Here is a 24160-nt window from a genome sequence, read left to right as displayed (position 1 = left end):
CTGTATTTCTTTATGAATTGTCTGTTATGAATCGAAATATCGAATTTAATTTTAATAAATAAATATGTTCATATTTTTGGAAGAAATTCTGCACTTGTTTTTATTCTTTAAAACCGTTAGATTTTGAAGTTTGCATACACCATCAACGGTGCTTTTAAACAGTAGACGTTTTTATTACTTAAATACACGCTAGACCGGCGTTTCTACTGGATCGGACATTTGAACATTACACTTCGACAACATTTGAAGGAAAACATATATTATATATATATATATATATATATATATATATATATATATATATATATATATATATATATAATTATTTTTTTTACTATAATAATTAAATACCTACAGACACTAGTGTTTCATCCTTTCGGGATTCTTCAGTGCAGGGTGTCACGATTACTACCAGTCGAACGATTCGAACCCCGCGACACGAGACATCTCTGGCTCGATTAGCGGAGGCCGTATCCATTCGGCTACTACTAACCGTGTGAAATAGCGTTGAATTTTTAAACATTTTAATTTAAATGTTCATTACGTCAGACAGACAGTGATCAAATCGTTATACGATGATCTACGCATAAGAGCTAAATTGACCGACCTTTAATTCAACGGAAAGTGCTCAACGATAAGAAACGAATTTCTTAAAGGGGCTGTCATAATATATATATATATATATATATATATATATATATATATATATATATAACTTTTTAGACGTAAAAAAGAAAGTTTTTGTTGTTTTACTAAGTGTAATATAATCTCCCGTTTTTTTTTAAACCGCAAATCCATGTTGTTTTTGTCAGTTTCTTAACTCATTATTATAAGCGTTAGCTTCATACTTCTCCAAATTACTCATTTATCACATTTTATTTTTTACATGTAAATATTATCAAGTTTTAACTAGACGTAAATAACGAAGTTTTTATTGTTTTACTAACTTTCACATAATCCCCCATTTTTTTAAAACCACAAATCCATGTTTAATTGTACATATTCTATCATTGATCCTGAATTCAGGATTTGATTGATTTCTCATTCGTTTCTTGAACCCGCGAAATCTAAATAAAAGATAAAATTAAATTAGAATATCCTTAAAAAGTGAGACTCATTTAAAATAGTGCCCCCAAAATAGGCTAAAAACTAAGTTATAGGAAGATGTTCTTGACTGTAAGGGTTGTACGAAACTAAAAAATAAGTATAAATATGAGCTCCATTTAATATGGAGGGAAAAAATAAACGTGTTCACAACGGATTGAAAAACTTGTTGAGAATAGTTGTAAGCGTCTCTGAGGAGTGACTGGATGGAAGATTTACAGTTCTATGGACGAGAGGTAATTGTCCATCCTTTCACGAAACAGCTGTAAGAGCTTAACGCCAAAAAAGTGAATTTCTGTTCATGTAGGTTGTGATTATATTCAATTTACGTATATATATATATATATATATATATATATATATATATATATATATATATATATATACACAAAGTTGTAGTATTCCAAATTATACTGGGTTAATATAATTCAGTAATTGCTCATATACCAATAAATTTAAGCCAAAAAGGAGAGATGACTTTAACTGTAAGCTACAAAATTATCATATTTCATAATTGAGCATTCATATACTGTTTTAACAAAAACCAAGACTTCAAGAAATGGGTTGATAACAACAAAAAGTGTATTTCATTGTTAATTACAATTGTTTCAAGACCATTTGGACGAATTTAAACAATATGTCGTTTGAAATTTTTCACGAGAACAGCCTTTCTTCAGACTTATTAAATAAAAAACACTTTAACAATGAAACATTAAGGAAAAGAAACATTTCCTTTATGAGGAAAACAAAACAAGCGGGAACACTTCACCTCTGTCGCATCCTTTGTAAAGTATTTTTTTTTTTAAGATTTATATATCTACCTATTTTCGTATCTTTATTTAAAAAGAAAACGAATTTCAAACTAAATACCAAACGATATTACCACTAATTACCTATGTCCATTAAATATGTTTTATTAATACGATTTATCGATTTCTTAAATTAGATTTCTATATTTCTTTATTTAATTAAACTTATTTTTAAAAATATTTATTTTTTAATATTTTTAATTTTTCCCTTTTTAATTTTTAATTTTATTATTTTTTAAACCGGACTAATCAACTAAGTTAAATCGTTAGGAAACCACGTAAGTTTCGTATCGGGAATTTGCTCTGTTTATTTACAAAATTATCTGGATGCTTATTTATTTGATTTAGGACAGGTTTAAGTTTAAAACTTATTCAATAAGGAAATAAAGTCTAAACATTACTTTATATTTAGTTCATTTTCATTCTTCATTTAAAATTAAGGATCTCGATCTATTTATTATTTTTATCTTTTTTAATTTTAAATTTTTTACTTATATATGTATTTGCTTTTTTGTTTTTTTTTAATTCGTCCTCTCCTGTTAAGATTTATGATTATCGGATATTTTAGAAGTAGAAAGGAGATAATTCTGTAAGTCCGGAATTTAAAAAAATTAATTGAAGTTATAAGATACCAAAATTCTTATAAGTCAGAAGAAAGGCTGTTCTTGGGAAAATTTTCAAACGACATATTTTTTGAATTTGTCCAAATGGTCTTGAAACAATTGTAACTAACAATGAAATACATTTTTTGTTGCTATCAATCCATTTCTTGAAGCTTTCGTTTTTGTTAATTTTGTTAAAACAGTATATATATGCATATGTGTATATATATATATATATATATATATATATATATATATATATATATATATATATGTTTGTGTGTGTGTATATGTATATGTATATATATGTATATTTATATATGCATATATATAATATAAAGCTGAACGTGTGTGTGTGTGTGTGTGTGTGTGTGTGTGTGTGTGTGTGTGTGTGTGTGTGTGTGTGTGGTCACGAATATGGTTGACTATTTTAAAAAGCTGATTACATATAATGATAGAAGATGTATCGAGACACAGGAATGGGTATGGTTGATCTGGCAGAACAGTGGTTCATTAAAATTGTGGGGTCTGCGTTCGCGCCTGGTCCACAAAGTATGGAAATAAAAAAATTAAATTAAAAACAAACGTTTACAAGTGTTTTGATATAGATGTACATAAGAATACTTTGATAAGTATGTTTTAACTTAAATAAGGATGGTATAATAAAATTGTGATGTCTGCGTTCGCGCCTGGCCTCCATAGAATGGAAAAAGGCACAAACTTTAATAAATACTTTTCATATCTATCTGCGTAAGTTTGATAGTTATGTTTCAGTTAGAAGAAATATGGTATAATAAAATTATGGGGTGTTTGTTCGCGCCTGACCTCCATAGAATGGAAATATGTCACAAAGTTTAACAAGGTTTTTTAATATAGATCCACAGAATATTGTGATAAGTGTTTCGGTGTGAGCAGGTATGGTATAATAAATTATGGGGTTTATCATTTTTATTTTTACTTTCATCATATTTTGCTATATATATATATATATATATATATATATATATATATATATATATATATATATATATATATTTAAATAAGGGGGTAGTCACCAGCAATGTGTATTTTTTAACATTATTTTATTATTCCGTGTCTTGGTTTTTCATTGAGAATGATGTTTAGATCATTGTAATAATGTTTTTAAATCATTGAAATCGTTTTTAACGCGTTTCAGACGTTCTGTGAAGCCTCCTCGCCAGAAATTATTTTCAAATGTGTTGGAGATGTAAAAATAGCATTTTCGTCGTTCACTTGAAGTGTTTCCAAGGGATGGAGTGTAAGTGTCTACTATTCATAGGAATGTTCAATTTTTATTACTCTTTTATTGGGCTGTGGCGAGGCCCCCATGTCACGGTCACGTCACGTGGTGGCTAATTACGAGTTAGGTGGGCGGACATTTTTTTTTATACATATGTACATATTTAAAATTTTTAATTTACTACCTGGGAATTTTAGAATATTTCGACTGCACTCGTAATTAACATTAATTATTTGAGACTTCTTTGTCTGAATATATAATACTTCAAGTATTTTTAATCTATTGATTTCATGTTCGATTTGCAAGACCTTAGTGTTCTCAACCATGATTCGTCGGAATTCAGAATGATGGCAGCCACGTTTTCCCAAACGTTGCGATATTGAACTAGAGTCTGAGAGGTGGGGAGTTAGTCTTCGCAACAACGTGTTTATAGTATAGTCTATGTAGTTAGTAGTATTAGCGATACATTCTACTAATGGGCAGTTAAATTGTTAAACTGCATTGGGATTTTTTTTTCTAACAAATTATTTGTCTGATAAATGTGGATTTTGATTACGACGTTAGTCGTCTGCAGTTTTTTTTTTTATAATACATAATGAATTTTACTTTTTTGTTCTTATCATGGAGAACCATGTATCGACGGGTTATATTTTTTAGAATACATTTATCAGCTTTGGAGTTCTTGTGTAGCTGATTACGGTAATATATATAAATAGGTTAAAAATTTTCTTGTTGGTTATTATTAGTTTGATTCAAGTTTTTGATAGCTAGTTTTATTTGTTTATCTACAAGAGAGTTTGGGAATTGGTTATTGACTAAAACCTGTTTTATATTTTTTAATTCGTTAAAGAATATTTTTGCTTGAGGAAATCACCTTCGCACGATGTATAAGATTTTCTTTTATTATAGTATATGCATAAATTAAAATATATTTAAGTGCATTTTACGACCGGCCAACGCCGGGCAGCCTTCTAGTATATATTACTTCTTTTTTTATAATATTATGTATTTGAATCTGTATATGAATATTTTAGGTGGTGGGAGGAAGGACAAATAATTTAAATGGGGGGGGTGATAAAAGAAGTGGTGAGAGAAATTCACCGATGTAAATGAGTGAGAGAAAGAGAGAGAACGAGAGAGAAAGAAATTGAAGAAATGAGAGATGAGAAAGAAAAGGAAAGAAAAAAAGAGAACTAGGAGGAAAGAGAGGACGTGTATTATAACATCACAGTGCATTGTGAAATCGTTTGACTGTAAAAATTAGACGTGTCAAAAAGTGAGTGTTTGTTTAGTGATCACGTTAGGGTTCTAAAGTTATTGTTTGTTTGTTTGTTTGTTTGTTTTTTTGTTTTTTAACGTGTTGCAAATATATTTAATAAACAAAGTATACGATTTCATCAAATCATATTTTTCGACTTGGAACTTTAAACTAAAGACTTTAATGGAACTTGTTTCATTTTATTTGATTTTTATTATATTTTAGTTTATATTATTTTATTTTTATTTTATATCATTTTATTAATTTTATTTGTATTTTATTTATCTTATTTTATATGAATTTATTCTATTTTACATTATTTATTTTATTTTATATTATATTGTTCTATATTATTATATTTTGTTTTTTATCATTTTATTTTAATTTTATTTTATTTATTTTATTCTATTTTTATATTATATTATATTATATTATTTTATTTCATTTTATTTTATTTCGTATTATTTTTATTATTTTATTTTATGTTATTTTTATTTTATTTTTATTTTATTTTTATTTTATTTTATTTTTTTAAATTATTTTGAACACCTTTTTTAAATATTGTTCTAATCCCATTTTCTCTGTTTTCAGACCGTTTTGTTTTTATTTTTATTTTTATTTTTATTTTGTATCTATTTATGTACTTCCATTTACTGTTTCTATCGCCTCTCCTTCTTTCTCCAATTTCTCGTGTATCTTCCCTGTTTTTCCTTTTTTTTTTATTATTATTGGCTCTTTATAAATGATCCCAATTATTTCATAGTGGCCTATGTTTAAAAAAACATTACCTACATATATATAACCCTTTCCGATTTACGCATGCATGTTATACCTACTTTTAATTTCTACCATTTTATCCTGTTCCTCCATTCTCATTTCATTTCTAAATGTCATTAAGCCAGTTTTTCTATATTTACATTTTGTAGAATTCTAGCCTTTCTCCTTTTCACATAAAAAGCATTTAGTAATTGTCTGTATTTTTGAGCTGAGGTGTTTTCATTGATTGAGATAGTCGGACTGACTTCCTCATCTTGGTTGTTATCGTCACAACGTTTCAGCCGTTTTGCCCTCCGGCCTTCATCAGGTGTTTTGTATCGAACTGTGGAACCGTTTGTTAGGAGTCTCGAACCCAACCCTTTATTATTATTACGGGGGTACCCGTGTTCGGACTCCAACTAGGCTGGGACATAGTTGCTGATTCTCTGTTTTGAATGTTACTTTTCACTGCCTTCGTTCAGGATTGAACTCAGCACCTTTGGGTAACTGTAAACTTTGATACAACGTCTAGGACCACTCGGCCATATGTCACTAGAACATTCAAAACAAACGGTTCCCCAGTTCCATACAAAACACCTGATGAAGGCCGGAGGGCAAAACGTCCGAAACGTTTTGACGATAACAACCAAGATGAGGAAGTCAGTCCGACAATCTCAATCAAAAAAAGCATTTAGTTTCGAAATGCGATGACCTAAAGAGGTTTTGTCCTTAAATTTCCCCCTTAACTTTACCTTATTGTTCTGATGATATAATAAAAATTATACAAAACTTTTATTCCTCATCTTTCATTTAATATTGTTTTTGTTTTTTGTTTTTTTGTTTTTGTTTGTTTTTTTTGTTTTTTTTTGTTTTTTTGCTCCCCTTGAGCTTTTTTTTATCTTGATAAGTTTTGCTTTGTTGAAGATTTACTCTTCGATAACATTATTGTTTTAATTATTTGATGCATATGTTTATGGGAAAATATGTTTATTCAATTATATTTCATAATTCATTTATACCAATCCTTTCAATTTTCAAGATGTTGACCATCTTACCGTCTATTTCTTTAAGTATGTTGAAATGCTCATTACTTGACATCACCTGTTTCGTAGTGCAAAATCATTCATGTAATTTTTATGTCAATTTTTTTTTAAATTTATTCTGCCCTTAACTTATCAGAAGAAAATTAATTCATCAATTTTAAAAGAAAATAAAGGAATATAGTATAATTACAAGATTTAAAAATCGGAAGAGAAGTTGCAATTTTTTTCTTGGAATTTTGAAACTTCTCTTCTTATTCAAATTTAAGAGAATTTTTTAAAAAAATTTAAGTTAAAGCAATTTTTTTCAAAAGAAAAATTTCAAAACAGTGAAAATCTTTTTAAAAATGAATATAATATTAATAATAATAATAATAATAATAATAATAATAATAATAATAATAATAATAATAATAATAACTAGCAGGACCTGTGGAAATTCCACAGCAGACTCATTCATATGTAATATATTGATGTTGGCATTCTGTAGATGTTCATCGTAAATAGAGATGCTCTGATATTATTGTAGCTCTTTTGTTAAAACTGCAAAAGTATTTATTTAAGCTAGTATGGATGCCCGGTCGTAAATTACGCTTAAATATGATATTTTAATTCTTGCAGATTTCGTATATATTATTATAGAGTTAATGTTATATCGATTTTTATATATTATAAAGTTGCGATTTCCAAAAAATATATATTTATATGACTTGGGTGCATTAGCTTTAATCGAAAGTGAAACAAAAACTTACGAATATATATATATATATATATATATATATATATATATATATATATATATATATAGATAGATAGATGTTATTTGTTTTTGCGATACGCTTTGAATGAATTCAATTATTTATGAAAGTGCATTTTTACCTAAATGCGAGTTGGGAATAATTTTCCCTTTAACCAATTTGGTACCCTCATATGGGGAGCGGTATATACATTGTTTTTTTTTTAATATAATTATCCACTGACACATGTTTCGTCGTCTACGACTCATCAGAGTGGCTGAATCTAGCGAGATTTGAAATCGTGACCCCACGGTAAGGTTCCTAAACTCTATACTCCTCTCTCTCTCTCTCTCTCTCTCTCTCTCTCTCTCTCTCTCTCTCCATATATATATATATATATATATATATATATATATATATATATATATATATATATATAGTAGAAATGGTAATTAATAAAAACCTGAAGAAAGTGCTCAATACTGTTGTAGAGCAAATATACGTTTTATTTTTTATTACCGTTTTTTTCTGTTCAGTTACATTATTGTTTCAGCTACGCGACCGTTTTTTTTTTTTACCGTTATGTAGCCTCCTCAGACTTTATAGAAAAGTTAATTTGTGGTGGAACTTTTCTGTAAAGTCTGAGGAGGCTACATAACGGCCCAAAAATGGTCGCGTAGCTGAAACAATAATGTAACTGAACAGAAAAAGACGGTAATAAGAAATAAAACGCATATATATATATATATATATATATATATATATATATATATATATATATATATATATATATATATATATATATATATAAACTTGAGTACTGTCAGTTAAAACCGAAACCAAAACTTATAAAGAATTATTGATAAATTATTTTTTAAAAGTATAGATTACTGGAGTGCCATCAGCTATAATCGAAACCGAAACCAATACTTATGAAGAATTCTTGGTAAAATTATTCATTACAAGAGACAGAAGTCCATAACAATTAAACGATTCAGATGTAAGCGTGACACAGAAAATAACACACGCTAGCATATTAATATATGGATGATGATGATTTAGTTAATTCCAAGATCAAACTCATATCTTGTTGCCAACATAAGAGAAAGTTTAAATATGCCCAATTTCTAGCCCCACTGATACTCCACCTCTGTATTCCTCTTTCATATCAATAATTTCATATCTTTCATTTCTTATATCATGAGTACAATAAGGAAAAGTTAATGGAAATTCTTACATATAACTTTTGTTCCTCATCTTTCATTTAATTTTTTTTTTGCTCCGCTTAACAGTGTTGAGCTTATTTTTATCTTGATAAGTTTTGCTTTGTTGAAGATTTACTTTTTGACAACATAATTATTTTATTATATTATATACACTTCTAAAAGTATGTATCTATTTACTCTCAGAGTCTAGGGCGCAAAATGTATGAGATAATGTACAATGAACCAAAGTTGACTCAACGACTTCAAATACTGTAGTTCTTTCTATATCTTCATCTTCACTTCCGATTCCTCTTTTTGACGTTGCCATAATTGTGCAACATTTCCTTCTTATATATTATAATCATTCCATTTTTATTTCTAGAAACAATTTGGAATTCTGAGAGGATTGCACCATCGTTGACAAATTCTTGAAGGAGATCGAAAGACAAAACAAATTTAACATGATTCTGACGATTAACGCCCATGAAACGCTGAACACGAAACTAATTTGAATATCAGGACGTTTAAACGATTTTAATCTTTTTCACTCAGTAATTTTTTTAAGCAATGGCTTTCTCTGTTCAGGGTAAGTTTGGATTATTTTACTTAAACTTATATCTATTACTAATGGAGATTTGCTATCTGCCTGACATACAGACAGACAGATAGGTACCAAATCTCCATTAGTAAAAAAAAAAGTTACTTGGCCTGTCTATTACTATTCTGGTTTATTATTTTGCTCCTTCGTTACTTTATTTGTAAATTTGTTTATCCGTCATTTTGATTCTTACTTTTTTGATTGTTACTTTTTTGATTGTTACTTTTTTGATTCTTACTTTTTACGCCATTTTGCTTATTAATGTGTCTTATGTTGTTTATTAGTTTTCTTGTTTGTTTTTGTTTGTTTGTTTGTTTTTTGTTTTTGTTCGTCTATTTGTGATTTGTTTTTGTTTTGTTTTTAGGTTGTGTCGATTTGGACGACAGTTTTGTCGACAGTGACAGTGAATTCGAAGCTGTATCCTGGTATGATGATGAGTCTGATTCAAATGCCTCTTACTTTAGCGGTACAAACATTTTTTTTTTCTCATTTCTGGAATTTCATATTTCAAATACGAAAATTTATCCTGCAGAAACGTGAAGGAAAATTGTTGCAGCAATTATGTAGAATTTTTCTTCACTTATTATTTAAAATATTGTCGGAAAAGAAATTACATTATTATTTAAAATATTGTCGGAAAAGAAATTACATTATTATTTAAAATATTGTCGGAAAAGAAATAATCGCGTTTAACAACATAAAAATATGAAATTGTATTTCTACTTGACAATTCCCGAGTCATGTTTTTCTGTGACATTAGAAGAGATTGTTGCATCAGATTCATGAAAGTCTTGTTAGTTTTACAAGGTGGAACGCTGAACGATAAATGTGCCCCCTCATCCCTAAAGACACTACTGCTTCATTTTTAAACTTTTATTGAAAAGAATTAATTTGGGTAACTTGATTATGCAGTAGAGCTGACATCTATTTAATGTAGCCACCTTCAGCCTCAATCACCACTTTGATACAAGTTTGGAACTGAGGGCATGCCTTTTCCACAAGCGCCAATGGAAGCACAATGAATACTCGGCCGATGACAGTGATCAGACTGGCTTTCGTGTTGTAGGAGGTCATGTTGGTGATGTTTTCGGTGTATGACTAAACAAAGTAGTCCAGGGGGTTCAGAGGAGGAGGGCGGATAGTAAGACAAGGGTACAAAGTCGTAGCACTCCTTCTGAAGCCAAGCCTGGATTTCTTTGGACTTGTAGGGTGGTGTCGAGTCCTACTGCCACACCCAGGGTCTGCCAGTGGCCACCTGATTGCACCAGGGGGTCACCACACTCCTCAGCACATCCAGGTATATTTGGGTGTTGACTTTCAAGTCGATTTTGAAGATGTAAGGTGGCATGATATGGCCCTCACATAAAGATCATAACCGTGACCGGAAACTGTGTTATCATCACCCTGAGCACGTCCCTGTTATTCATGTCAATCCAGCGATACATTTTGATGGTGCTGGCAATGGTCCTGTTGTCATAATTTGGATTGGTAGACAGCATGTTGTACAGCAGTGCATCTCCAATCTCGCTCATTGAACATTGTGTCACTTTCAGACATGATAGAAGGCTCCTATCGCTTTTGGGATTTATACACAACTGGTAAACTAGTAAATGGTCTGCAACAAAAAAAAAGAAAACAGGTTTTCATCAAACAGAAATGGAATCATGTCGTCTTTTCTATGGCGACAATTTTATCGTTCCAGCCTGTATATTTGTCTTTACTTAAACTATTATCATATATATATATATATATATATATATATATATATATATATATATATATATATATATATATATATATATACAGGGTGCCCACAAAGTCTGGCTGCATAATCTAAAGGGTGTTTATATATATATATATATATATATATATATATATATATATATATATATATATACTGTGGCTTTTAATAGTACCTAGTAATTAAGAACAATGTTTCTGTACATTTCTATTAATCTGACTTGCTTAGACTTAGGAACTCAAATTATGTGCCATCATTTTTTTATTTGAAGCATGATCACCAACGTTCCTCCAGTTTGGAAAATGGAAGCAGCACTAACTATGTGAGTTAACCAGCTTCCTCCAAAGGCGGAAGTGCCATGGGAGTATGAAATTCACAAGCGGTTCCCAGTAGCATATATATCGCTGTTAGGGGAGATGATGATGACGACGACGACGACGACAACGACGATGACGATGTTAGGCTTTTGCAACTTTTTTTGCAGGGAGGTGTCTGTTAAAGTTGGAGTTATTGAACTTGGTGGCCTTCTTCTATATATATATATATATATATATATATATATATATATATATATATATATATTTTTGTTATTACACTTTCACCCCAAACAAGGCACGTTGCCACTTTGATGTAGGGGGCTACTATCAGAGACATAAGTTGCAGGGGTACTATGTAGGGAGTTGAGCAGCAAGATGTCTTTACATTACACTTGAACTTCTGCATGTCAGTATAGTTGGGGAAGCATAAAACCGGAAGAGAATTCTAAATTCCTGCAGTTCTGGGGAAGAAGCTATTAGAGTAAAAGGCTTTCTGACATCTAGGGATCTCAACTGTGTATATTTAGTTACGTCCCTTGTCTCCAGCGGAAATTTAATATGGTGTATGGCAAACAATAATACGTGTTTATCCTACATCGTGTTATGTACTAAGTGAACTAATAGTGTCGACATCCTCCGACATACAGCACTTGAAATTCTCAAATTGGTCACCCATCTGCTACTGACCAGGCTCAACATTGCTTAACTTTGGTTATCTAATGAGAACCGATATGCCAACGTGATTATGCTGTATTTGTTCCATCAATCAGTCTCTGTCCTCCCATTCTTTATCATTGTCTGGTGCTACCAAATCAGGCTGTCTGAAGATATTCGCTTCCTGGCCTAACATGCACCAAACATTGATGTTGCTTATTTTCCTTTCTGTTTGAAAAACTCAATTATGTTCTACAAAGTCTAAAACAATTTTCCTCTACAAAACAACCAAACCAAATATCATGAATAAATATTTGAAGATATAAAGAACTTACATAAAAGAACTTCTCCCCAAATTAATAGGTTCAGCATTAAATAACACGAACAATGTTGAGATGTCATAAAACAACCATCTTCATCCCCAGTCACATATTCCCATTAGGAAGATGATGACGTTAAGTTTTTGCAATTTTAGCAGTAAGATATCGACATCCTCCGACATAGCACTTGAAATTTCCCAAATTGTTCACCCATCTGCTACTGACCAAGCTCAACATTGCTTAACTTCGGTGTATCAACATGAGTATGCCTCCAGTTCCAGTTTCTTTCCCTGCAATCAAATCTTGATTTCCCAGTTCATTTTTTATCTTCCTCTACTTCTGTTTCTATCAGGGGTCCCTTGAAGCACATGGTTGGCAATTCTCTGTGGGGCTAATCTTAGGGTATTCCGAACTAACCTAGACAGCGTTTGGAGATTATCAACGATACTTCCTGTTGGTTTTTTATAATATTTCTGTGTGTTTCTATGTGTGCCTTAATTTCTTAGCTGAACTTATAAAAAGTACAAATTTTGTTTACATACATATCTCAATTAGGCACACAAAGTCATGAAGTCATCAGGGTATTATTTTATGACGTCATCATATATTTATTTATTTATCTCTGCAAAAGGTTAGACACAAGATCAGGCTAAGTAAATTGTACTCTGGCTTATAAAAAAATTCCTGACAGCCCCATCGGTATTCCTTGGTAGAGTTGCCTCAGAAAATTAACAATTAAACTAACCCCTTCTCAAGGAGAAATAAGGCTTTGGACGGTAGACCTCCTAGAACCAAACCGAACCATACTTCAGCCTGAAAGCAACAAACCCATTGTAAGTGATGTATCCTTTAGTTAATCTTTGGTGGGTAAGTATACACAATCTAGTATAACCTGTTGTAAAAAGAATATTCTGTTATAAATCGTATGACCTATATTGTTACTTGTTATGAATAGTATGATCTGTATTGTGATATGTTATAAATCGTATGACCTGTATTGTTACTTGTTATAAATAGTATGACCTGTATTGTGACATGTTATAAATCGTATGACCTGTATTGTGACATGTTATAAATCGTATGACATGTATTGTGATATGTTATAAATCGTATGACCTATATTGTTACTTGTTATGAATAGTATGACCTGTATTGTTACTTGTTATAAATAGTATGACCTGTATTGTGACATGTTATAAATCGTATGACCTGTATTGTGACATGTTATAAATCGTATGACCTGTATTGTGATATGTTATAAATCGTATGACCTATATTGTTACTTGTTATGAATAGTATGACCTGTATTGTGATATGTTATAAATCGTATGACCTGTATTGTGATATGTTATAAATCGTATGACCTATATTGTTACTTGTTATGAATAGTATGACCTGCATTGTGACATGTTATAAATCGTATGACCTGTATTGTTACTTGTTATAAATCGTATGACCTGTATTGTTACTTGTTATAAATCATATGACCTGTATTGTTACTTGTTATGAATAGTATGACCTGTATTGTGACATGTTATAAATCGTATGACCTATATTGTTACTTGTTATGAATAGTATGACCTGTATTGTGACATGTTATAAATCGTATGACCTGTATTGTTACTTGTTATAAATAGTATGACCTGCATTGTGACATGTTATAAATCGTATGACCTGTATTGTTACTTGTTATAAATAGTATGACCTGCATTGTGACATGTTATAAATCGTATGACCTGTATTGTTACTTGTTATAAATAGTATGACCTGCATTGTTACATGTTATAAATCGTATGACCTGTATTGTTACTTGTTATGAATAGTATGACCTGTATTGTGACATGTTATAAATCGTATGACCTGTATTGTTACTTGTTATGAATAGTATGACCTGTATTGTGACATGTTATAAATCGTATGACCTGTATTGTTACTTGTTATGAATAGTATGACCTGTATTGTGACATGTTATAAATCGTATGACCTGTATTGTTACTTGTTATAAATAGTATGACCTGCATTGTTACATGTTATAAATCGTATGACCTGTATTGTTACTTGTTATGAATAGTATGACCTGTATTGTGACATGTTATAAATCGTATGACCTGTATTGTTACTTGTTATGAATAGTATGACCTGTATTGTGACATGTTATAAATCGTATGACCTGTATTGTTACTTGTTATAAATAGTATGACCTGCATTGTTACATGTTATAAATCGTATGACCTGTATTGTGACCTACAATGAATAATAGTATGACATGATAAATAGTTTAGTCATAGTCATAAAATCATCATTCATAATAAAGTCGATTTTTTTTCTCTATCACTTTGGCTATTACAGATTTGGAATCAAAAGTTTTATGTGCTTATCTGTTTCACTAATAAAGTCCAATGTTTCTTTTATATTTAGAAGATTATTCAAAATTTATCAGCAAATGCTGCATCCAATGTTTCATTTGCATCACTCTATCGCTCTTTCAAGTCATCTGTGGTTTTTCCTTCCGTTTTATTGTGTGTGACTTTGTATTTTTTGGAATCAGACTATTTTTACAAAGTTTCGAAACATCTGATCCTTTTTTATACTTATTTCTTTTTATAATTATATAAAAAAAATGCCTTTGACACATAAGTGGCCATTGTGTATTACGAATTATTCCCACAGGGACACTATGTAGGGAGTTGAACAGCGAGATATTGACATAACACTAAAATGTTTGCATTTTATTACAGTCAGTTAAAGTCGTAATTCGTAATTGTATTCTTAATATAAACCATACTAAGGGTTGAAAATCTAACTTCTAGAAGACTGCCACTAGGAACTGATTCTACTTAGCGCTGTTATCCATTGCGCCATGAGTCCTTGCAGATTAAATAAAGGGTTATGTTTTAAATTCTTTAGAGATTCCCTGATAACATGCGCCTGAATGTTAAAGGTTACTGTAGCCAAAAAGTTGTGAGGAAAAGTTATTAGCCATACTAAGGGTTTATTCTTATCCCCACGCCCCTTAGTCACATAAAACTGATTATTACTTTGCATTTGTATCTGTTGTACCATAGGTCGTCGCAACATAAGAACAGTAGTCCAGATAAGCCAAATAAAAGAAACCATGGAAATTTCACAGAAATGGTAAAGATATATATAATCAACAAATATGTTTTGACAAAGATGATATTTTTCAGGACAGTTTTTGGATAAAAATATGAGTTTATTAATATTTCTATGAAGATGATGTTCATTGTATTTTAAAGATGAAATTGACTCAAATAAGATAATTTAATAAGTATTAATAAATAACCCAAATGCAATAAATTAATAAATACTAATAAATATTCAGAAAGTAATATTGTGCTACATAGTTCAATACAAATAATAAAATCAAATTGTAAGAAACAATCTTACTTTAATTTACTCCTTCAGAAGTCCAGCATCTCTCGCCAGACAATGTTCTATTTTTCTTTTCTTTTTTTTTTTGGAACGGTTTCTTTCGAATGTTCCCTTTTTTGCATACCGTTTCACTAACTTCCTGTTTTCGATGAAGAATCATTGCATGTCGAAATTACTATGAGTTCCTTCCTCACACCATTACAACAACGATCATATATTATTATAATAATATTCGAAAATGAGGTTACATTAAAGGGAGGTCACTTCTATATTCTTATTCAGGGTTGCCTTTTTAAAACCAAATTTTGCGAATTTGGTCTTTTCTGAAGCAGTTTGACTTTCAAAAATTGAATTTACCTTTTTTTTTTCCAAATCGTCATTTACATATTAAGGAAAAGAATGTGCAAAATATTATATAGATTATTAAACCTCATCTGAAAACATTTACTATCTATGCCTAACTAAATTCCTTTTTTTCTTTATATCTAGAGCAAGATGCCATGTTTAATCCTCTCCAGCATCCACAAATTTCTTTTGGCGACATCTTATCGATTATACATATTGACGAGAGGCAAAGACACGCATATGCAAATCCAATAAATTTGGATCAGATCTTCTTCGGTGACTGTCAGGTGTGTTTTCGCACGGACTATGTCATCCAACGCCCCTGTTGCAAGTTGGTTTTGTGCAAGAGCTGCTACCAGACGTACATCATGGAGAAAATACAGTTAGGCATGACAGAAATCGAGTGTGTCAACATCTGCCAGTACCTTATTCATCCGAAAGACATCGTGAATATCTCAAGTTCCCAAGTCTTGCAAAAGTACCGCACTTCAAAGATGGCCAAAATACGCTCATCAAAGTTCAGAGAATGTTGTTGTGGAAACTTTATCCATATAAAAGACAATGTTGCAAATTTTAAAAAGACCAAACTTATATGTCCCCGTTGTAGACTAGCATTGTGCCTTTCCTGTCTTCGGCCTTGGCACGAAGGAGTATCTTGCAAAAAAAATCAGAAAACGGATAAATTGCTGAAATCTTGGGCAAAAGGTTATTTACCAGGACAACCGAAGGCACAGAAATGTCCGAAATGTAAGGTAAGTATGCATTTCCGATCATTCTATCATATTCGGAATTTTCTGCGCAGTTTATATGAAACACAAAAGTGTTAAAATGCTGAGCCAATGAAATCGTAGCAGCCAACATCATTTAAGAAAACGTTTATTTACTCTTATTGGGTTTTTATTAGAAAAACAAAAAAACTAAATACAGAGTGGAATGATAAAAGTGTCGCCCTAAAGAAAACGACACTAGCTTTATTTTAAAACTTTTATTGAAAGAAGCAATTCAAGTAACAAAATTATGTAGCTGACATCTATTCAATGTAGCTGACATCTATTCAATGTAGTGGGCGCTCAGCGAATACTCGACAGATGGCGGCAATCAGACTGGCTTTGGTGTTGTAGGATGTCATGTTGGTGATGCTCACGACGTCGGGGAAGAAGGGCAACCAGTGAGAGAATGGCACAAAGCACCTAGTCCTGCTGCTACTGCCAGGGTCTGCCAGGGTCTGGCACCTGATTGCTACACTCTTCAACATATCGAGTTAAATTTAGGTGTTGACTTTCAAGCCGACTTCGAAAATGTGAGGTGGCATGATGTGGCCCTCTCTTGAAACCACACTTAAAACCATAACCTGGGCATGTCCCTGTTATTCGTAGCAACCCAGCGATGTATTTTGAGAGTGTTGGCTATGGTCCTGTTGTCATAACTTGGACTGGTAGAGAGCATGAGATTTTTTCACCACGTTTTTGGCCAACTAATCCTCCGGCCTGCTTTGGGTAGGATTGAAAATGCTATCTTAAGTGGCCCAGTGGATAGAGGCGTAGAATCTCTACAGTATCAGGTGAGAATTGTTTGAAGATAGCAGTTTCAATTCTAATGAAAGCAGGTTAGAGGATTAGTTGGTCAAAAATGTGGTGGGACAACAACAACTATGGAAGGCGGTAATTACTAGAAATATAGTTTCAAAACTCAGCATTTCTATCCCGTCATGGTTCATCAGCTGAAGTAGGAATGGTTGACCAAAACGTGGTGAAACAACAACAACAACTCTAAAGATGAGGATAACAGTCCGCAAATAAATAAATACAAAAATAATTTTTTTTTTCATTGAATTATCTTCGATTAAGAAATATTTTTCATTGAAAAAATTGGCCAGCGTTTGTGCCAAAAAAAAAAATCACAAAACTTTAGTTTAGCACATTTTGACATTTTATGTAGATTGCTCGGAAAATTCTGATGGTATAACGCAGTCCTTATTTACATAACTTTTTTGACGTTTCTGAATTTTTAAGATGAGGATTGGTTACTCGTACTATTTCGATTCATAAGACTCATCTTGAGTGTGGTTTTCACAACGTTTCGGTTGCTGTAACCTCCAACCTTCTTCAAGTGTATTATGTCGAACTCGAAAATGTATAGATGACTATATATGGACGGAAATAAGAAACCGGGAGGAAGTAAAAATTATAGACAATTATAGAGAAGAACGGTGGAGAGTAAGACGACTGGAAGAAGCAGCACATATGCTGGGGAATAACCAATTACTAAGTGGACCTAGGATAGAATTTAATATGATATGGGAACCGTTAATTATAAATAATAGATAATATATACAAGTAAGAAGTAAAAACAATAATATATATATATATATATATATATATATATATATATATATATATATATATATAGATGTTGGATGTGATAACTAATGGCTACACATATGGAAACATGTTTAAGTGACCACCCTGCCAGGGAAAATCACCTGATCAGGCCAAGAATATCCACGAGAGTATCCGTCAAAAACATTACCTCTTTTTATAATTAAAATCAATAAATGGAATAATATCATTTCCAAGGTTAAGACAAGGGTAACCAGATAAGATAGGTTATCACATTATACAAATTGATGTGGGATAGAATTTTATAGTTATGCTTCTTTTTTTCCAACCATATTCATTCATATTCTGTACATTATATACATTCATCAGTTAAGATTAATAATCCGATCTTTATTCATTATACTAGTTATTTTTAAAATAGGTAATATACGTTTAAAACATAACATTACATTTAAAACAGGTGATTAAACGTTTAAAACTAAATAAAATTATGAGATGATAGATTAACGATTGAATAAGCAGTAAATAAAATATCGATGAGATGGTTATTTATGATTACATAGTTTAAAACGTTACGTTTTATATCAGAATAATTCATTATTTATTTCGACTACGAAGATATAACTCGTTTAACTCATAAGGTTAATTACATTTAAAACAAGTGACTAACGTTTAAAATAAAATGAAATGATTAATTAAGCATTGAACTAAGCAGTTAAGAATTTCAATGAGATATTAAAAATTATCTATCTATATATCAACATAAAAAAGGTGAAAATAAGGCAACTCGAAGTAAAAATGCATAATTTATATTTAAATCAATCTGGCTAAGAGTATACATCTATTTCTATCTCATTACATTACCCATGTTTAAACTAAAAAATCATGATAGATTAACGATTAAAATAAGTAGTAAATAAAATATCTATGGGATCATGTTTAAAATGGATAGATTTAATATGTGATAAATAATTAAAAATTAAACTAGTTAAAAATTAAAATTATATATATATATATATATATATATGAAATAAAAAAATTAAAAAAACTTCGAAATTCCGCGGATTAAGGACTATCCACTTATCTTGTGCTTCCTTTTTTAAAATTAAATATGTTTTTAACTCTTTTTCAAGATGTCTTTTAACATGTTTTATTAATCATTTGTTCATATATATATATATATATATCGTGCGTGGATTCGCGAGGTATATATACTTCACACTTCCGGTTATAAGATAGACGAATATTGGCTGAAGAGAGCTCGATAAGGATACCTTAAACGGGCCTTATTATCGGGCTTGAAACCGACGGTACCAATGACCTGTCTCAACTAACAACTTTCTGTACACAAAATATAAAAATATATATATATATATATATATATATATATATATATATATATATATATATATATATGACCTCTCCGACAAAATTGCGTCTGAGATGGGTATATATGCTGATGACACCACACTCTATAGCAGGCATGACAGGAAAACAAATATCTAAAGAAATGGCAAAAACACTAGAGAATGACCTCCAATCTGTAGTGGAATGGGGACATAAATGGATGGTCACATTCAATGCTGCCAAGACTAAACTTGTTTCCTTCAATAACTACAAGAAACATTCTCTACCACCAATAGCAATGGCCAAAGACTCTTTATCTGAAAGCACATCTTTTAAACTACTCGGCCTAAAGTTCACAGGAAACATGAGTTGGAACAATTATATTGATAACATTGCCAGGGCCGCTGCGAGGAAGGTAGGCTCTCTCTCTACCGTGCTAGAAAACTATTAACACCTGAAAGTATCCTGTACCTCTATAAGGCCACCATTCGCCCATGTATGGAGTATTGTTGTCATATATGGGCTGGTGCATCTGCTACTAGTCTCTCACTCCTAGACAAGGTTCAAAAGAGAGTCGCCAACCTGATAGGTCCTGAACTGTCATCTAAGCTTCAGCCTCTGTCCCATCGATGAAATGTAGCATCCTTCTGCCTGTTCTACAAGTATTTTAATGGTGAATGCTCTGACAAACTGCAATGCAAGCACTTGTGCCCCCACGACATAAACACCCTCGACAAACCCGACAGGAAGCTAAATCCTACCTCCACACTGTATAGATCTCTAGATGTAAAAGAGCCTTCTACTCCAGTAGTTTCTTCCCCAGAACCGCTAAACTTTGGAATTCCATTCCAGGTTCCTGCTTCCCCAACTGTACTGACATGCAGAAGTTCAAGTAAACCGAAATCTTGCTGCCCAACTACCTACATAGTACTCCAGTAGCTGTTGTCCCTGATAGTAGCCCCCTACACCAAAGTGGCAATGTGCCTTGTTTGGGGTGAAAATGTAATAAAAAAAATAAAACTAAAAAAAATAATAATATTTATTAATAGTGATATTTACAACTAGAACGTTAACTTAACTAGACTCTTTCACCAAAATACCAGAATCAGTCTGTGGACATCCTAACTAACACCTGAAAATACAAATATATACAAGATGTCGTGGGTTGGGGATAAAAATCTTATTTACAAAAAAACAATGAAAATTTATGAGAAAAAAGTTGTTAGTAAAAGAACCCTCTCACTAATAATTGTGGCAGATAGAAAGTTTTGTCCGTCGAAAAAAATGTAGGTCCCCCCGAAAACTGATTTTATTAAATGAACACCACAAAATGGGTCTACATCACTACATCACTGACAAAACAGCCTATCCGTCACCTAATCACAAGAATTTCCAATGTAGATACAGGCTTTTCAAAGGAGACTCCATTAAAAATGTGGAGAGTTCCGTTAGCGAACATACATTTTTATTTTCATGTACGTTTGACGTTCCAACAAACAATAACAATTTTCTTTTCGATTGTGGTGCAACGGCACATGTGATTATGAAGAAATCTGATTTTATCAATTTTGATCCCAACTTTTACCCTCAGAATCATTTTGTAGAGCTGGCCGACGGCAGTCGAGTAAACGATATCGTTTTGAAAAGAGGTGATGCTAAAATCTCGTTAAGGAACAATAAATTCAACTTTGTTTCTGTACGCCTCTTATAAATCTGGTTCTTATTCATAGTAGCCCCTTTACGTCTCAGCGGTAATATGCCTTGCTTGAGGTTGAATAAAAAGTAAAAAGAAAAAAACGATGATGATGATGATGATGATGATGATGATGATGATGATGATGATGATGATGATGGCATTAAACTTTGTTTACAAACACCTAAACATTTACGGTTACTGAATTCTCTAAAAAGAAATTATTTTGTGTTTCCAGATTTACATCGAGCGCATCAGCGGCTGCGATCACATGAGCTGCACGAGGTGTGGGACGAGGTTCTGTTTCCGGTGCGGTGAAGCGTTTCGTAGTTGGAAGGCGTTTGGCGATCACTCAAACAAGTTGAGTGTGTTTGGTTGCAAATACGCTTTCCTCCCAAACAAACCCTTCTGTCGAAAATTCATACGAGGATTCTTATTCAGTAAGACCTTTCTTTCCCTTTTTATCCCTCTCTCTTTCATGAAAAATCTAAAATAATATCGACGAGAAAATAGGTGACCCATTGAATCACCTGTTGAGCTCCGTTTAAAATTGCTTGAAATGTATTTTCAAAGCTAGATACGCGATGCCTCCGTTCAGTCTCAACAGTTCTTTTTACACACTATTTATGATGGGGACAGACAGTTAACATTTTGGAAGGGTGTTACATATAAATGTTCTTTTACAAAGACAAATCACAAAAACACATTACCTTTTCAAACGAAGACTTACAAGTAACATGATGATCTTTATTAATTCCAACTGGTTATGATGATGATGCTCAGGGATTTGAATGCTCTGCAGAAGTACATTGTCTTGTCTCCATTTCTGATTTGCTGCAAAAAGGGGTTCGGCTAACCTTACTCTCCTCTCTCTCTCTCCTCTCTTCCGAGTCTCCTAGCTGTGACTCCCAGCTGTGTCTCTTAACTTACCGGATTTTTTATGAACTATCTTTCTTTGTAACGTCGAAACGTGCTCAAACACGTGAATATTTTTTCACTTGGGTTTTACATATTACATGTCTCCAACACGTTTTTGTGCAAAACAAAGAACATTCTTAAATTTACATTGTCTGATTCTACTTGCTCTGACCTCTAGTTGTATCATTATTCTAACACAATGGACAATACTTCACATTCCTAGGATTGCATCTAAATTGCACTATGTATTCTTTTCAACTCTTGAATACTGGGTTCGATTCTACCCTTTTCCTTATAATAAAAATTTTCAATTCTATTCACGTCATTTCTCTAATTACTGGGATCTGTCTCCTTCTATATACAAGAAATAGACACCTCTGTAATTGCGAGGATTGCACAATCCTCAACCACACCTCGCTTATGCCCAGTGGCAAGGAGAGGCCCAAGACAACCTAGAAACAATGCTGAGATAAGCAGAGAGCACATACAGCACCTGGAATTTCAAAATAGTCACCCATTTTAGTATTGACCAGGCTCAACGTTGCTTAACCTTGGTGATCTGATGGGAACCAGTATGTCAACGTGATTATGGCGTATAAAGCGAGATATATATATAATTGAAAAAATTATATAATTAAAAAAATTATATAATTCAAAAAATTATATAATTTAAAAAATTATATAATTTAAAAACTTATATAATTAAAAATTATATAAGTTAAAAAATTATATAATTAAAAAAATTATATAATTAAAAAAATTATATAACTTAAAAAATTATATAATTGAAAAAATTATATAATTTAAAAAATTATATAATTTAAAAAGTTATATAATTTAAAAATTATATAATTAACAAATTATATAATTTAAAAAATTATATAATTTAAAAAATTATATAATTTAAAAAATTATATAATTAAAAAATTATATAATTTAAAAACTTATATAATTAAAAATTATATAAGTTAAAAAATTATATAATTAAAAAAATTATATAATTAAAAAAATTATATAATTACAAAAATTATATAATTTAAAAAATTATATAATTAAATAAATTATATAATTTAAAAAATTATATAATTTAAAAAATTGACAAAATTCAGAATTAAACTTTCATTTCGCTCCTTCTTTGTATGTCTTTACAACTACCCACTTTTTTCGCCATTATTTTTTAATAGTTAAGTAGTATTGGTTCTTGTGGTGATATTTCTTTTTGTTTATAATCGAATATATATACATATGGCACAATCACTTTGGCACACCGGTACTCGCAAGATCACCGAAGTTGAGAAACGATGAGCCCGTTCAGTACCAGATTGGGAAGGCGAGGAGCTGTATGTACCGCATCAAGTAGTAGAAAATCCAGGTTGGTATTTGGGGACGCGTTTAACTCCAGAATCACGGCGGAAAGCAATGGAGAAACTGCTGTCTTTACTTGCTTTCCCAACATTACCATGGTTCTGCAATTTGGAGAACTGTGTTCGCTGACGCTATTAAAAAATGGTGATGACGTTTTTATTCTTCCTTTTTTATGTATGACTGTTAAGAAATGGTGAGAGATAGAGTGAAGCAGAAATGATACATGTATAGAATAAGAATGGCCAAAGATGAAAATAATACAAACTTAGTAAAAAATGGATTTGCCGGATAACGCTCCCACACTTGTCTGGCTTGTTCTTTATAGAATTTTTTTTTTTAATATTCTGATCAATGTTTT

The 24160-nt window shown here is 31.3% G+C and overlaps 1 protein-coding gene across 8 annotated transcripts in view; it reads left to right on the top strand.

The window, feature by feature from the left end:
- The window catches only part of LOC145243851 (E3 ubiquitin-protein ligase RNF217-like), a 59247-nt gene that overhangs the window by 20242 nt on the left and 14845 nt on the right, over positions 1-24160 (top strand). For 7 of the 8 annotated variants that reach the window (XR_013862951.1, XR_013862952.1, XM_080106882.1 and 4 more), the window contains 4 exons: positions 9155-9358; positions 9735-9836; positions 16285-16892; positions 21758-21959. Coding sequence is in view for 6 of the 8 variants with exons in the window: in XM_080106882.1 (XP_079963008.1) it covers positions 9340-9358; positions 9735-9836; positions 16285-16892; positions 21758-21959 (931 nt within the window). In the remaining 2 variants the exon portion in view is untranslated. The remainder of the gene's footprint in view (positions 1-9154; positions 9359-9734; positions 9837-16284; positions 16893-21757; positions 21960-24160) is intronic. The other variant, XM_080106886.1, reaches the window with a different exon arrangement.

This window comes from Euprymna scolopes, chromosome 22 (assembly GCF_053919585.1).
Source record: "Euprymna scolopes isolate OS-2025 chromosome 22, ASM5391958v1, whole genome shotgun sequence".
In the NCBI taxonomy this organism is placed as follows: Eukaryota; Metazoa; Mollusca; class Cephalopoda; order Sepiida; family Sepiolidae; genus Euprymna; species Euprymna scolopes.
The sequence above is the reverse complement of the archived record's forward strand: the minus strand, read 5'-3'. Positions and strand labels throughout refer to the sequence as shown.